Source organism: Phoenix dactylifera, chromosome 18 (assembly GCF_051530095.1).
Source record: "Phoenix dactylifera cultivar Ajwa chromosome 18, Ajwa_hap1_PhDact_Kaust_v1.1, whole genome shotgun sequence".
NCBI lineage: Eukaryota > Viridiplantae > Streptophyta > Magnoliopsida > Arecales > Arecaceae > Phoenix > Phoenix dactylifera.
This window is the reverse complement of record NC_143207.1, coordinates 13,465,123-13,481,768: the sequence shown is the minus strand read 5'-3', so window position 1 is coordinate 13,481,768 and position 16,646 is coordinate 13,465,123. Positions and strand designations below refer to the sequence as shown.

General features: G+C 34.4%; 1 protein-coding gene across 5 annotated transcripts in view; it reads right to left on the bottom strand.

Annotated features, from left to right (window-relative positions):
* LOC103715022 (DNA gyrase subunit B, chloroplastic/mitochondrial-like) overlaps positions 1-16,646 on the bottom strand; it is a 30,867-nt gene that overhangs the window by 10,051 nt on the left and 4,170 nt on the right. For all 5 annotated transcript variants that reach the window (XR_015974736.2, XM_088714454.2, XM_088714455.2 and 2 more), the window contains exons 6-14: positions 15,156-15,257; positions 14,227-14,377; positions 14,078-14,154; positions 9,883-9,990; positions 6,470-6,540; positions 6,083-6,224; positions 3,739-3,837; positions 3,466-3,594; positions 3,000-3,114 (exon numbers count right to left, since the gene is read on the bottom strand). Coding sequence is in view for 4 of the 5 variants with exons in the window: in XM_088714454.2 (XP_088570580.1) it covers positions 3,000-3,114; positions 3,466-3,594; positions 3,739-3,837; positions 6,083-6,224; positions 6,470-6,540; positions 9,883-9,990; positions 14,078-14,154; positions 14,227-14,377; positions 15,156-15,257 (994 nt within the window). In the remaining variant the exon portion in view is untranslated. The remainder of the gene's footprint in view (positions 1-2,999; positions 3,115-3,465; positions 3,595-3,738; positions 3,838-6,082; positions 6,225-6,469; positions 6,541-9,882; positions 9,991-14,077; positions 14,155-14,226; positions 14,378-15,155; positions 15,258-16,646) is intronic.

Below are 16,646 nucleotides of genomic sequence, written 5' to 3'. Positions count from 1 at the left end.
TAGCTTCCTATATTCATAATATCATCACGTCAAGAGAAATATATGACATACAGCATACGAAGACTGGGTGCAAGATTATTTACCAGAACTAACAGGTAAATTTAACGAGAAATGATAGAACTGATATAGATTAGAAAAATCAGAATCATGGAAAAGAAAAACAAACGAACATTAAAAGAAAGTACATCTTACCAAGTATGTTTTTACACTTACAATTGTTACCTCATTTAATCTATGCTAGATGCTTCTCAATGCTCACTGAATGATTTATCACAATTTCGATGGTATGATTTCTGCTAGACAGAAAAAGTAATAAGTAGATTGTGCATGAAGCTCTTATGCTCATCATAAGCTAGTTCTGCAAGACATTCAAAAATGTCCAATCTTTTTTCCAACTGGCTTTCTAAACATATAAATATCGATTCGATAAATGGAACTCAATTCTATAAATGGTTAGTATAATTTGGTATATGGCCCTCCCCAATAAATTAACATCACTGAAAGTCTCCTCAGTTCATCCTGAACTTCTTCAATCTCCTAGAAAATGTTTAAAATGAACGGCAAGAAAAAAATGGAATAAAAATAAAAGAAAACAAAAACAAACTCTAAGAACAATTGACGGGTCATGCCAACAAGGTCAACCAAGAAGAAAATTTCATTGCTTAGACAACTAAATGAATGACATAGAGAGAAGAAAGGTATATATATTGATCATCACCACCTAACAAAAGGACATGATGGAGCACCATAAAAGGCAATCTGTAATATAGTTAGCAATGAGCTAAAATGGTCTACCGCATGAAGGAGCACAACCAAGCATGAATAGCTTTGGTTAGACAAATTAAGTTTCACCTATAAACGGTATTATATGAATGACCAACTCTAAGCCTTCTGTATCTTGTCAAACTTGCAACGAATTAAATAGGACGGTTCCATATTTTATCTTAATGGCAGGCATTGCCAAAAAAAATACGAATATATATTAATGCGAAAAGGAATTTAAAAGTCTGATCGAACTTCCAAAAAAAATAATATATAATTTATATAAAATAGGGTGGCTCTATGTTTTATCTTATTTTTAACCATTGCAGAATTAATTAACAAAATGGGAATATGACTGAACCCTAATGGAATCCAAATGAAAGTTTTTGGAGGATGCAGGTCTAAAAACTAATATCACTAGAAAGGCGTGTTTTAAATTTTACTATAGTTGAAAGGGAAAAAAAAATCACACTCAAAATTATGGCCAAGAGATGCCTTATGTGGCTGAGAGCCTAGTATACATGGACAACTCACCACCTGTAAGTTGTTAAGCTGATAGGAAATGAGTCAACTATGGATATCAGTCTTGACACTAACCCCAGCCACCCCCCACCACCCCCCCCCCCCCCAAAAAAAAAAAAGAACAAGTATGACCTGGATCACAAACGTGGAGTGACGAACAAGACAGGATAGCAATTGAACGAGTCAAGAAGACAATCGGCGAATTAAATAAATAACTAACCTGGGGGTTATTCAAAGTAGAGTCCATATGCATATCTAAACCATGTTAGCCAGATATTGCATGTAGGATTTCTAAAACACAAAAAATTTTGGACCCTGGGATACATCTAGATCTAGGTAAAAAGTGGCAACCCTTGGCATCCTAAAAAAGGGGTGTCTTGCTTGCATTAACCAAAGCTGTAAGTTGGGGTGCACAAAGCAGGCTAAGCCAGGCCAAATGCCATCCTGCGCTCAGCCAACACTATAGGAGACTTGACCCAAGCTCGGGCACAACCCAGCTTGGCCCCACTTGCACTTGGTTGACCCACAACCCACATGATTATAAATTAAAGTAGGGCTAGCCCAACAAGTAATTAGTGCAGAGCAGGTCCATTTCAGTCCATGAAGAACCAAAGATGGTCTTGACATTTGCTTGCTCCATACATTTTCCTTTATTTTATTAGGAAAACTTGATGGCATTAATATGCCAGCATTATCACGGTTGGAATTTGAATTGTATTAAAGTAACTATTGCTGTGTTACACCCTTTGCTTATTATTTATGTAAGAATGCAAACCTATGTCATGCGGGTTGGGCAGGGTCATGCTATTGGCTTGAAAATTGCCAATTAACCCCATCTGTACTTCAACTCAGGCTGTATTTTCCAACCCAATATCAGACCAACATAATGATGAATTGACCTAGTCCATTCAAATTTGGGTTGGGTTGAGCAAGCTCGCTAGTTCAGCTGGATGCACCATAAATGGCACTACTTATGCTTTTTGTGACATAAAACCATTTTCTTCTTTCTATTCAGTGTGAGGTAGCATAAACTTAACTTTCTTTGTAAGTATCACAAGCATTCAATTTAGTAGCCTAATTAATTCCATCTATTTATATATTTATGTTGGAATATATTTGCAATGCACAGAAGCAAAGATCAAGGTAACATTGGATCCAAAGTCAATGACCTAAAAGATAGTCCAATCTACTTAAATATTCCAACATTTTCTAAAACCATGAACACTAAAAAGTTAATGAAGAGACAGAGGAAATCATTTTGATCCTTCAGTCATTATGAATAGCATATAAGCGAGCTGCATCATCTTTTTTTTACTTTTTCCTTTGGAGTGGAGTAAATTGATTATGATATTCACCACATAGATCTAGGTTTATCTAGGGCCAAGGCTAGTTGAGGCTGGGTTATATTAAGGGCAATGCATGTCTAACCACAGATCAAAATTGGGTGAATCCAACAAGTTAATTGGATCATGCTAGCTTGCATCTTATCAGGTCAGGGTCTGAGTTGAATTAAGGTAACTTGATAAATCTTTAGCTCTTAACATAAGATCCTCAAGCATACCAATAAATGTTACAAAGCAAATAGCACAGGCAATGATGCAATGCGTACTTGTGACAAGGAATATATAAGTTCAAAAGAACAGTCAGTTCATTGAAGTAAATGATACGTATTGCACAAAGAAGTTTCATAAAAGGGGAGATTAGATAGGAGTTACCAGATTCTTCAGGATTTGTACATGAACAATCAGCTAGTTTTCCAGGAAGGGAAGAAGATTTCAGGACGCTTTTTGTCCTCACCAATTCTCTAGCCCGCTTGGCTGCCATTGCAGCCTACATAAAAATGCAATTTCAGCATCATTTATATATATACAAGTTCATATACAGCATGAACTTGACAAAAATATCTTTCACGAGTCATCAACTTAATCTATTAGAAAAAACCAAATCTATGCTTTTCTTTTGAGAAATAAAACAGGGACACCACCAACAGGGACCTCTCCCAGGTGGGGAGCTGAGCTAAGGTTGGCTCATAAATGCACGTACAATTTCAAGATAAAGATACCTAAATTTGAGGACACAAAAGATGGTTGATGATACACAAAGACTGTCAAGAAAAGAATAGTGACTCCAATAGAGTGACTAGAAAATAATTAACTAAAAATAGTAAATGAACACGTATACCTTGAGAGCATTAAGAGATTTAGAGAGAATTGAATCTAATGTGTCCGGATGCAGCTCCAAATACTCAGTAAGATGCTCTTGAACACATTGATCAACCACTCTTCGAACTTCGGGATTTCCTAGCCTTGTCTGTCCCATAAGAATACATTAGAACAAAGGCACGAATTCATATTGAATAGTAGGCTAACGTTTCATCTAGCATTACCCAAGATAGTAAAACCAAAGCATTTGTTGAAGATATCAGCATTCAGAAGAAATTAAAGTCAATACTACCTTTGTTTGTCCTTCAAATTCTGGGTTCGGAACCTTGACGGATACAATACAAGTTAGTCCTTCCCTTACATGCTCACCACTTAAGCTAATGTCCTTTTCCTGTAGAGATATGATTTTTGTATTGACACAAAATTGGAAAAATTATAAAAGTTGAAGTAACTAGCTGTGCTTCAATACGTCATGCGAATTGCATAGTCAAATAAACTATATGGACCAATTTCATCAATACAAAATTAGGCCAAAGAGAGTTTAATCAAACAATCTTTAGCAAGGAAGGCTATGAAGGACACAAAGACTGAATACATATGACATGATATGAATATGCTAACATGACAACCTTGAAAAAAATAGGATATGAAACGCTAAGTTACATCAATGAATATACACTACATACACAGATATGTATGCATTAAAAAAAAAAAGCACCATAAAGCAAAGTAGGTTATCAAGACCGCATAGTTCATACTCTATATAATAGCATCAACTTTTATAAGCTCATCATCTAGTTGCCATTCAAATCCATAAATCAAAATCCATACTTCATATTTCAATATTAACACCATAAACTACAAAATTGGCTATTTACAATTAAAAGTTTAACATTAAAAAACAGAAAGCAAACGCCCTCCCCCTTGTGATGGTACCGAAGAAGTATGTCAAGTATATCTAGGAAGTCTCTAGTATATTTTTTAATTTGAAAATAAGATATTTTACACAAATATCAGATATAAAAAAGGATGATCCGGTGCACGAGGCTTCCATCATTGTAGGGTCTAGGGACGTTTAGATGTACGCAGCCTTGACCCATTGCATGTAGAGACTATTTCGTGTCTCAAAGCCATGACACCCAAGTCCAAAGTGGGAACTTCTCGCCAATCCTTGATGGGTTGATGTCATAACGAGACCAAGTCAAAATTCTCAATATTGCAAAATTGATCCTAGTTTGAAGGATGGCTTTAATTTTAGTCAGCGCAACCAACTAAGAAATACCTAGTTCCAAGTTTCAGTTGTCTTTACCTTAAAGCTAAAGGAAACTAGTCCAGGGCACAAGGCACACTCTTCAAGGTGATATATTCATATTCTTGAGTTAAAAGACAACTCTATTTGTGGGAGATAAACAACTGGGTAAAGAAGATTATAGTTTTATACTTATTTTAATTTTTTTGAGAATAAAAATGAAATGTGGATTTTCTCTCATCATAGAACATAGAAAAGCAATTTCTTTTTACAATTTACAAAAGTCTTGGAACAATTAGCTTAGAAGAATATAAAATGTCGATTCTCTATAGTTATCTTCTGTTTTTATTTGAAATTTTTTTGAAATTCTTAACCTTTAACATGAAAGCATGCATTGAATTTCATGTGACTAAAATCGTTGACCGCGAAGTAATTTCTGTAGCAAATTTCTATAAATTTTTCATTTTTACTAAAAAATCATTATCTCATGAAAAAAATTCTAATGAAATAGAAGCTTAATACTAGCATCTTAGAAGCTTCATATACTATCTGATATTCACAGTTATTCTTTTCCATTTTGATAAGTTGATAAATAAATTATTAAAAACATGGCACATCATTTCATGTGAAAGATTACTATCAAGTAATATAATAAACTAGAGTAGTGCCTGGCATTTTACTTTCAACATGCAATTCTTTACTTCTGAATTTTTCCTTTCCTTCCAGTTGACATTTTGTATATTAAATGAGTTTGAGTCAAATCGTAAACCTACTAAAATTCTTTCTTTCTCTCGGGCTGGAGCTGAATTTTGAGTTCTTGATTTGATATGTTCTAAGGAGGCTATGGCAGTTCCTAAAAATGTTATGACATGACCAAACAACAGCAATAGATCCATAAAGGCTCGCTAAAATGTTGTTTATACTGATTCTCTTAACTTAATAAATTCATGTAAGAACTTCACAAAACTTGACTAGGCTATTCTTGGAAATGACGTGCAATCACATTCAAAGATGATGGCATAAGAAGAAAGTCCTCCAAAGAATAAAGGTTTCTTGAGCATATGGAATGCAAGTACATTAACCAGTTTAATATTAAGATTAGAAGATAACGAGGAGAAGGTTAAAATAGCTCTTTGCAAAACATCCGATATAAAAACCTAAACCAAGAAATATAACTTCTAAGTACAAGCTTTCAAAATTTTAGGACGATAGACAAGGCCATGAAGAAATAATGGTAGACATAGAAATTCTTCTACAATAAACTAAAACCAAGTAATTTATTCATCATCATAAATTAGTAGTCAAATTTAAAGGTGAGAACCTAGAAAATATTGCATTTTTTTTATAATAAGCAATAAAGTATCACCAACACAGCAAAAACAATTACCTTAATTGCCTTGGACTTCTTCACAAGGTTGTTGATTGTTCTAGTTAATGAAGCCTTCATCCCGTCTATATGGGTACCGCCATCAATGGTACGGATGCTATTAGCATACCCCAGCATCATATCAGTATATGAATCAGAACACCTGTTTGAGATGGCAATTAAAACCCAAATGATAGTATATGTTGAAGCGCTCAGATATATATAAGAATTGAAACAAGATTATTTCAACAATGCAAATGCAACATTAAGCTAAAAAACATCAAAAAATGCAGTAAGGATAATTACTAACTGAGATATACTTTGTGTCAGGACAATGCATTTTAGAAGCTTATAATAATCTAAAGCCTCAATACCAATGAATTAGCATGCAAGGATAAAATGCTTTACCACTGGAGGGCTACATCAACTGTGATTCCATCTACCTCTTTCCTGAAAGCTACAGTGTCATGAAGTGGTTTCTGGCAACATAGCAATGCATTATCATCAATAGCATAATTGATATAAAAAAAATTAAATGCCACACAATATATAGCAAAAGGAAATTTGTAAAGAAATTTAGAACCAATGGATTTCTAATGACAATATCATTTCAGGCAAAAAAAAAGATTTGGAGACAATATATTCAGCCTCATTGTGATTCTTGCATAAACATTGACGAATCCGTTGATCATGTTCTTTTTGACTGCAATTTTGCTGGAAAAATGTGGCTCAAACCACGTCCTTGGGAGATGATATCTCCACTATAACCAACTTGGACCAGCTACTTAATCATCTCCGTGTTAACACCACATCTTGAGCGAAGACTAAAAACCGGAGATGTGCTGTAAAAATGACACGTGGCATATCACAGATCTTTCCAAAACAACTGTCACGTGACATTATTAAAAGCAGGCCAATAGGTTACACCTAGAAAAAAAAGAGTCGAGTACCAAGACATCCTAGTTAAGAATAAGTTGTGCCAACAAGGACAAGCCCAAAAACCTTAGTGAAGATATATTGACCAAAAGAATGTCAGCTACGAGTATAGGCCAAACGGCAAAGATTCAATAGATAGGCCTAACCTACAAGAAACTGACCGAGCAGGATGAGAACATGTAAAAGGCTAAATATGCACTCAAATCACATACCATTTTATTGCGGCCTAATATGGACACCTAGCAGTGTTAACGAAAATTTGGTTCCAAGGTGGCTACAAGACAATATAATGTGAGAATTGGAAGGACAACTTAAAATTTGAAGTTAAAGCTAGTAATTGACAAACGAAAAAATGGGATAGTGCTGGTAACCAACTGGGACAGTGGTGAAATGGAAGAAAAGATATACCCGAGCGGTTGGCAAAGGAACGTGATGATAAGGGATGTATAAATATGGTTATAAAACAAAAAAGGGACCCTTTTGGGAGATGAATCCATGAATTATTAGCTTGGTTTTATCTTTCATCTTTTTATTTTCCTTTAATTAGTTGTTAACCTTTCATAGCATAAGTAGCATTCCAATAGCTAAAAGTCCTTGAAGGTCAAAGTATTTGAATTCATGTACTTCTCTTTTCGATCTAGTGATCCTCTCAATCCCAATTCGGTAAAAAGGGGACACACTCTAGGACTCTAATCTGTATGCAACTGCCCCTAAACTTGATGTCCTTATATGTTATATAGGGTACTCTATCTAGCCTGCCAAAAATGAACACATATTCCACCAATCCTTTGCCCCACCGCAGTGTTGATTGCTAAGCTTCAAGCTTGGGAGGGATTGTGCTATGCGCCTATGCCATTGTGGTCCTCTTAGCGATGTATATGGCTGGAAGGTGACTAAATGAATTAAGTTAGTTTATGATTTTCAATAAAATCTTGTATATGTTATTATTACCAGACATTTACTCCATTCTAACTCTATACTGCTACTTGTGAATATGTACTTTATATCATGTTACGATGGGTTTATAATTTTCGGCCATGTTTACATCATGAGGATCAGTCTTGTGGGATATGCAGCCCTATCATGTGGCAGGCCCATGTGGATTGGTTCAAGACATGACAGTTGGAAATGGAACCACGTCTTGTTTGAGCCACCCATGTCTACCATGAGGCCAACCAACCAACAGACTTGGTGGCGAATTTTGTCGCTGATCATTGAATCCCGGTGTTATGGACTCATGATGTGCATTTGCAACTCAGAAAATTTTTATAGCCTGATATTGTGAGATGGATCTACTCTCAACTAATATAAATCCCGGTTTACCAAAAAAAAAAAACAAAGGAAAAGAAAGTAACAAGTTCTTTTTTTATTTCCTTTTCTCATCTGTGAGAAGTAGAGACAAGATCATTCCCTACAAGCAACAGAAAGAACATCTAACAGGAACAAGAAAAGCAGATGATACAGGTGCAAGAATTTTGATGAAGGTAACACACACAAGTGCTCTTAGTCCCACATCACCATGCAAAGAAGAGACCAAGATCAAGTGAAAGATCAAAATGAAGCTTCAAATCAAATTAATATCCACTCTAATGCGAGACCGTTGTTGATTGTGAATATGGCTTGAAGAGTTCTACTTATATAATAATACAGGACCAGTAGGACATCTGCATTCATGCATTGGCGAACCAAGTAAAAAGATATTATAGGCTCAGGGTTTTTTATGCAGTTAACTTTCCATTTTCCAGAAGCAGGACCGTAGTAGTTAAATACAGACAATATTATAGAAGAAGGTCCAACAAAAGAATGGGAAAGATGCTAGTAATGATGCTCTAGGGGTATTCCATTTTAGGGAATTAGTTCAATGTTGACTTGAAATCAAATGGGGATAGTCTTATACAGAAAATAAAGAACAATGCAGATGTTACAAAAAGAGAAGAAAAACAAAGAATGTGTGGATGTTAGGTGACCTAGGATTGCAAGGCAATTCCAAACACCTATAAACCCTGATTTTGCATTATAAGTATGACAGACAGCAATAAAATTTAACAGAAATGTAAAATGATGCTGAAGAAATATTAGGTGATAGACGAAAAGAAATTAATGATAGTTTAGGTTAATATTCAAGTTTAATATACAAAAATAACTACAGGGATTGGCAATAATATAAAAAGAATTAAGAAGCACTTAAACGGGAAAAGAGTTATAGACAGAATAGTCAACATAAAGTAGACAGAACAAAGAGCAAAAAATAAGAGAAATAGAAAGAAATACAACAAACCAAGCATATGAATTCTGTACTCAAAGAAGTCCTCAGAACACGCAAACAGTCCCTGAAAACCAGCCCACCTTATCAACTTTATAGAACTGTCAAGCTTCCAATTACTTATACAAGTCCAACTAGGACTCTACAGAAGATCTAAAATCACCCTACCGTCAATGCCAAAACCCTTTGATGATGGCAATATCCAGATTCTCATGGAACCCAATATGGAGTCACACCTAAAACTCTGAAAATTATATTCTACTAACTTAATATTCTCCTATGCAATAGGCACTTGAAGTAGGAACTCTGCACGCTAATCCTACTCAAGAATTGAAAATTGAAACCAATGACAAAAGTTGTCTACAAAAAGATCCCCTCACTGATTATTCACTTGCATGCAGAGTATACATAGTTACAGAATAAAAAGAACAACCCCTTGACCTCACATCAAGAACAATTATGGGAGGCAGGAAATTTTCGACAGCAATTGGATCAGTCATTCAATCATTTAGGCTATCACTATGCTCATTTGACATAATTTAAGTGACTTGTTCAAATGAGCATATTCTAAGTACTAAATCTCATCATTATCATTGCATTTCACTGTTTAAGAATCATGTACCTTATCTGTATTTAACCATTTCACATACTCTACCAAGCCACCAGCATAGCAATACTCATTATATTGGACCTTCGAGTCTCCTTCCTCCTTTGTCAGAGTGATTGTAAGCTGCAAGTAGAATATAAATACAGATAACAACATCTATGAGGTACCACCACAATGACAATTAGAAATAACAGACAACTTAAAAGAACTTACTGAGGACAGAATCTACTTAGATATATATGCATAATAGAGTAATGAATTAAAAATTAATACAACAATGGACAGTGCTTTATAAGATAGTACCTCACTCAGGGTGAAGCAGAAACTTAGAGTAAGCTTGCATACAAGTATGTCTATACACTGAAAACCTTTATCCATATTAATGTGTTAATGTGCATCTCATGCTCATTTACTTGCAAATCCTCTCACAGATTCTTAATTACAGATAGTAAAAAGTTTTTATCATGTAAACGTAGCATATTGAATGAACATGAACAAACAAATGCATATTCCATTGAAAGCTTCATTAAAGCGGCACACTCAGCACCACGCATCCAACAAAGCTACTAAACTATGTCGTTATTCTTGATTGAGAAATCAGACAATATTTTATTAAAAAAAAAAAGTACCAAATCTAAATGCATCTGATGATCCAGGACTTCACCCCAAAAGGCTTGACGGAAAGTGTTGTTTGGGTTCCTGGTAGGCAGAAAACACAGGATACAGATCGGATATTGGTGTCTCTATATCCATATCCATAATTTTTAGCAGTTACGAATATAGATATGGATTAAACAAATATCAAGATTAGTATCCATATGTATTCTAATGTATATGAATATGAATTGGATATTAACCATATACATATTTGTTCTAAATGGATTCGATACAAGTCGGATATTAGTTATAACCATAATTTCTCTATCCAAATACCAATATAAGTTGAATATTATTAAGATATAAACTGGATTTTGAGCAGATTTCAATAATGAAAGCCAACATAACTGACATAGTCATAATTCATAAAGGATAGGTACATAATCCAATATCAAGACTGCATACGACACACAGCTAGCTAGGTAAGGGTCTAGAATATAGTTATTAAACTCGCATGAAGTCCAATCTAGCCAATGGTCTGGATCATTGACCAATTGAATTTGTATTAAAATATTTTAGAAATTAATTTTTATAAATAAAAATATATAATATAAAAATAATCGAGAGTTATATATTTTATAGAGAACTTGTAAAATAATTATATATAAATGTAAGAATATGTTATATGTTCGTAAAATTGTTCCCCATAAATCTCATGCTCAACTAGTGCAACTATCTTTATTTGTCCCCTTTTCGGAGACACCTTCCTAATATCCTTGCCTAAACTACATTATCCATGGACCCTCTTTGTTACCTCAAACTCGCATCCATTAGATGGCCCATATAGTGGCTTATATCATTTTTCATTTGAGTAATCCCAATGCGTATCCACCAGAAAATTCTTTGACAGCACCTTTCCACATCATCCAGCCCATTCTAATCTCCATTGAAAACACCTTGAATTATCTTCTCTTTCTCAATATAATAAATCCAAGATTTTAAATAAAGTAATATGGGGACACTGGCCCATCAATCATGACAAAAGATCCATACAATTAAACCTCCAAAAAAAAGTCAGGATCTTTTGTCCTAACATGACTGATTTATAGTTGAACCGTATTTTCCCGAGCATCTATATAATTGTTAAAAAATAAGCTTCACTTAAGAATTCAATTAAGTATATGTCCTTTCAACTTACCAAGAAAATGACCTTTTATATATAAAAGGGTAAGCAAGTAAGTCCCATTTGTCTTATAAATTGATTAGCACTTTCGTCTTATCAAATTGATCATTGACCGGTCATAAGGCTTGAACTAGTGATTTATGCAATGAAGTTATTGTAATATGAAATATGTAAAATTTGGGGTTCTATGATACTTTTCTAGAGGCATTACTAAACGGCCGTCCATCCATTCAAAGCTTACTACCACTATATGAATGAGAACACTTGAGCAAGTTTACATCTCAATAAGAATTCCATTTAAGAAGTCAAGCTTTATCTCAAGTCTAGAGATCCTAGACCAAGATCAGCCATGCTGAAATCAAATTTGAATTCATTTGTTCATGGATCTTTAACAAGTTTACAACTCACAAACGTAAATGTTGAGGTCTATACATATTTACGCTCAATATAGCCTAAATTGACCTTATGGAAAGTTCTCAGGGCCCATTTGGTTGGGGATAATTTGGCATGGAAAAATAAATCTTATGTCGGATTACCATGTTTAAAACAAAAAGTGGATGAGAGAGATCGTAAAATAAATGGTGGATCCTATGTCTATTTTGCTGAAAGAGAAAGTAATGGTATTTGTTGACCCATGCTAGCTTATCGAATGGAGATAATCTAAAATTATTATTTCTTGATAGAAATGCCCTTACTTATACTATATTAATATTGTATTAATTATATTATATAATTAATATTGATAATATTAATATATCATAAATTATATTAATATATTGATTAATAATATTTATTTAATATATTAATATATTTATTAATAAATACTAATTATTAATAAATAGTTGAGAAATATTTATTAGTTATTAATAAATCTAACATAGGATTTATCAATAATTAATATATTCATTTATATATCAAACATACTAAAATTTATTTATAATAAGAAATATGTTTTCTAATATATATAATTAATTTAAAAATATTTATTAACACATGTAATTACATTTAAATATTTTCAAAATAGCTAATATCGACAGTGAATATGTAAATGGGCCATAAATGGCTAACTAATGGCCAAAAAACATTGTTATTACTAGAATTGTTTACTCAAGGACATTGTTGAAAATTTAGCAATATTCTAATATAAAATTACCTCCAATCAAACATAGTAATCTTCTTCTGATGCTATTTTCTAGAGTAATTTTTTTCACCAATCAAACATAGTAAACATTATTTTCCCTACAATCATTGTTTCAGATAAATGATTTTCAGGAATCATCAAATTATCCTCTGACATACCCCAACCGAATGAACCCTTAAAGATACAGGTTTCCTTGAAAAGGCACAATTGAGTATGTAACTGATAGACATTCTTGATCTGATTAAAAATGGGCCTGAAAGCTCATACTTCAAATTTTGAAATAGAGCCTAAGAATGCCTAAAACCAAGAAAGACCTTCAAGCTAACTTAGCCATTGACCCTCATTCAACAAGCTCAAAACAAGCGACCTATATTATAGGTCAGAAAAAAGGAAGGAAAAAGGCAGCCCATGTTATGACATGACCAAAGGCGTAGCAAACATCATAAAAATCCCTTGGCTCCACCTAAGGCCTTTTGATACTTATGAGCCTTAAGCCGCCATCAAAAGCAATACTAGGGCTTGCTATCAGCAACTGAAAAATCTTGATAGTAGCAAATTCAACATTGGTCCTACTTTAAGTAGATCCTCAGGTAAGACAGTTGAAAATCCACCAAGGATTGGATGGGAGGATAGGCCAGACCTCTCATGTCGGCATGTGTACATGATGTACCGCCGGCCTTGTCCACTAGGGTGTGGACCATGGTCTGCCGTGCCGATCTGTACCGGCCGGTACGTACCGGTCCGGCCTGGGACCGGTACCGAATCAGCGTGGAATTCGGTACCGGTAGTTTATTGTTGAAAAACCGGTACGGGACCGGTACGGAACCGGTTCGAACCGGTACGGGCCCGGTTCGGATCGGTACGCGACTGGTACGGGACCAGTTCGTACCGGTCCGGGCCGCCACCGGTACGCCGACCGGTACCGGTACGGCGGACCTTGGTGTGGACAGTTGGATATAAAAGAATAAAAGACACCCTCTCTTTTTGGAGAAAACCAGGCATACATCCTTGATGAACATTTGATTTGTGGGGAAAAAAAAGTTGGGCATGATAGGAGTTGTTATTGGCTTTCCACAAAAGTAATACCAAACAAACTATACTCATGGAGAACTTGTACCATTGAAAGTTAATAATTAACAAAATAAGAAATAAACTATGCTATCTGTTGGTGGCAATGAATGTAATTCAAATAAACTTGTCACGGGTCATGACAATATTTGAAATTGAAAATGACCAAGCAGTACAAAAATTGCAAGTTGCATAAAACAATTATGAAGAATATTTTGTACCTCAGGATTCAAGAAAGCAAGTTCCCGTATGCGGCTAGCAATTGTGTTGAACTCAAAAGTCATGGAAGTAGTGAATACTACATTGAAAACACAATTTCTTACCATAGAATTCTTTTTTTTGGCAAATATTAAAAATGAAAAAAGCATACCATCTCTATCAGGCCAAAACCTGATACATGTCCCCTGACGAGCACTTGATTCAGCTGGCAGAAGGTGACAAGTTAAAGATGTCATTGGTTTCCCACGAGAATAGGTTTGTTGGTATGCCTTCCCATCACGCCACACTGTAACTTCTAGTGCCTGCTCAACATGATATGAATTTAGCTAATTCAAAACCAGCCTAAAATCAACAATTTTCCAACTGTTTTAAGTGACCATAACAATGTCTTTACTGATCAATCCATGTACCAAGTTTGAGTCATGACCTATGACTATAACAACTTGTTGATGTTCTAGTCTTGTCAAGGAAATATCGGAAAAATTTATTTCGCACCAATGAGCCATAAAATGCCTTATCTTCATATAATCACTAATCACAAGTTTTATACAAAAGGTCAAATAAAACTGATAGCGTAATTTTAGATTTGTAGCAGTTGCATGTCATGGACAAAATCCAAAAACCCATTAGCTCGATAAGATTTAAGATGTGCAGCTGTCTTCTCATCAAAGGCAAGATGAAATGACCAATATAATGATCTCTGAAGAATGAGACTATATTTGTACCAAAATCAAAAAAAAGGAGTTACATGCATATGGTAGGCAAACATAAATCATGGACGCAAAAGTTAATGACAAATGAAAGATGTTATGGGTATGTGTAACAGCTTGATTAAAAAATTATAAAAATAGATGAGATAGGCTTTCAATCATTCTGGCCATGTTGACATTTAGCTGTGAGCCATCTTCCACGAGTCTACTTAGTACCATGTTGATGAAATTGCAAATATATTCCAAACAAACTCTATCTTGTATGTAAATTAAGAAATTGATAGTATGAAGCAGAATTTGCATAAAATCATCTAGAAATGGAAAGGAAATATAGAACATTACATAACTTATATGAGAGGAAGAAAAGTACCTCAGATAAGGCATTGACAACAGACAAGCCCACACCATGCAATCCACCAGAGACATTATATCCACTGCTTGAACCACCAAATTTCCCTCCAGCATGTAAAACCTACGTAATTTTGGCTGCAGTCAGATGTCCTGGATTTTCAAGAAAACAAACAGATGCCAATCTCCATAATTTAAGTTTATCAAAGAGTGATAAATGCTAACTGAAATATCACATGAAGAGAATATTTAACAGGTTATGAAGTTAGAATCACTGATTTCTTTTTATAAGTCTATCTTTGAGTCCAAAATCGAGTAAATGCTACCAGAAGAATAGGTGCATGATTTAACTCCTCCACAACAGCTCTACTTTAGTCAGCTCTATAGCCACCTGGATTCTTCTCAATTCTCACAACCATAACCAGTACACCTTGTCCATCCATTTTGCATTGGCTTTATGACTCTTCCCCATCTTTTCACTCATAAAGGACATTATAACCTACAAGTGCAAGTTTCTCTTAATCCTGTCTCGTGACACTAATGCAGGATTAAATAGTTCTTCTTTGTCCTCCTGCATGGATTAGTTTGCTGATGGGTTTACACTAGTTACCAAAAAACATAAGAAGAAATGGAAGTTGGTAATAGATTAAATAATTGTTAAAAAAAATTGATCATAAATTGCAGCAAACTGAATGTTCTTAAATCAGCAGTAATGCAAGATCTTATTTAAGTGCAATCTTAATTAGCTTTTACTTAAATATAGAACTCTAAGAAGTACAGTATTCAGTGATGGAAATTTTGTTCATCAATAAAATCACAAGGCAACAAATCATGACCTACCGCAAGCTATAATATAGATGTTGAATATCAGATTATTATGGAGAATAGAACCTATATAAATGATTTTTTTATTTCTGTGAGGAAATAACTTTGATACATTTAAACTACCAATCAAAAGAAACACAGTCGAGAAAAAAATCTGTGTTGAAAAAGATGGCTGCAGAAAATGCTGTGCAAGTTAGAACTGATAACATAAAAGAAATATGAACTTAGAAGTGATACAATCATCAGAAGACATCCTCAAATTACAGGATCTGCTATGTTTCTCATAAAAAGTTTCTCATCTTTACTAGTTCCATCCATATCTTTCTCAGTCTTCTTTTGAGCATTCAAACCCAATCCTCACCAATGCCATAACTTGCTTCCAAAGCAAGTTTTGTATTCTGCTCCGAAGTTTCATTTGCCAACAATCATTCCTGAATATTTTAAGCCATGACACAACCACCACATAACCATCATGCTACATATATCTTATGTTCAATTCCCCCTTCGTTGTCTATCATTCTAATCCACACAGCAAAGGTTGATCTTCCAACTGTCTAACTCTTACACGACTTCCTTTTCTCTGTTGCTATTACAATCAACAGTGCATGATTCGAAAGGTGAATCACCATATAATGCACAAGAAGCATCAACGAAGTAAATCAATGCATCTTGAATAATTTAATGGTGC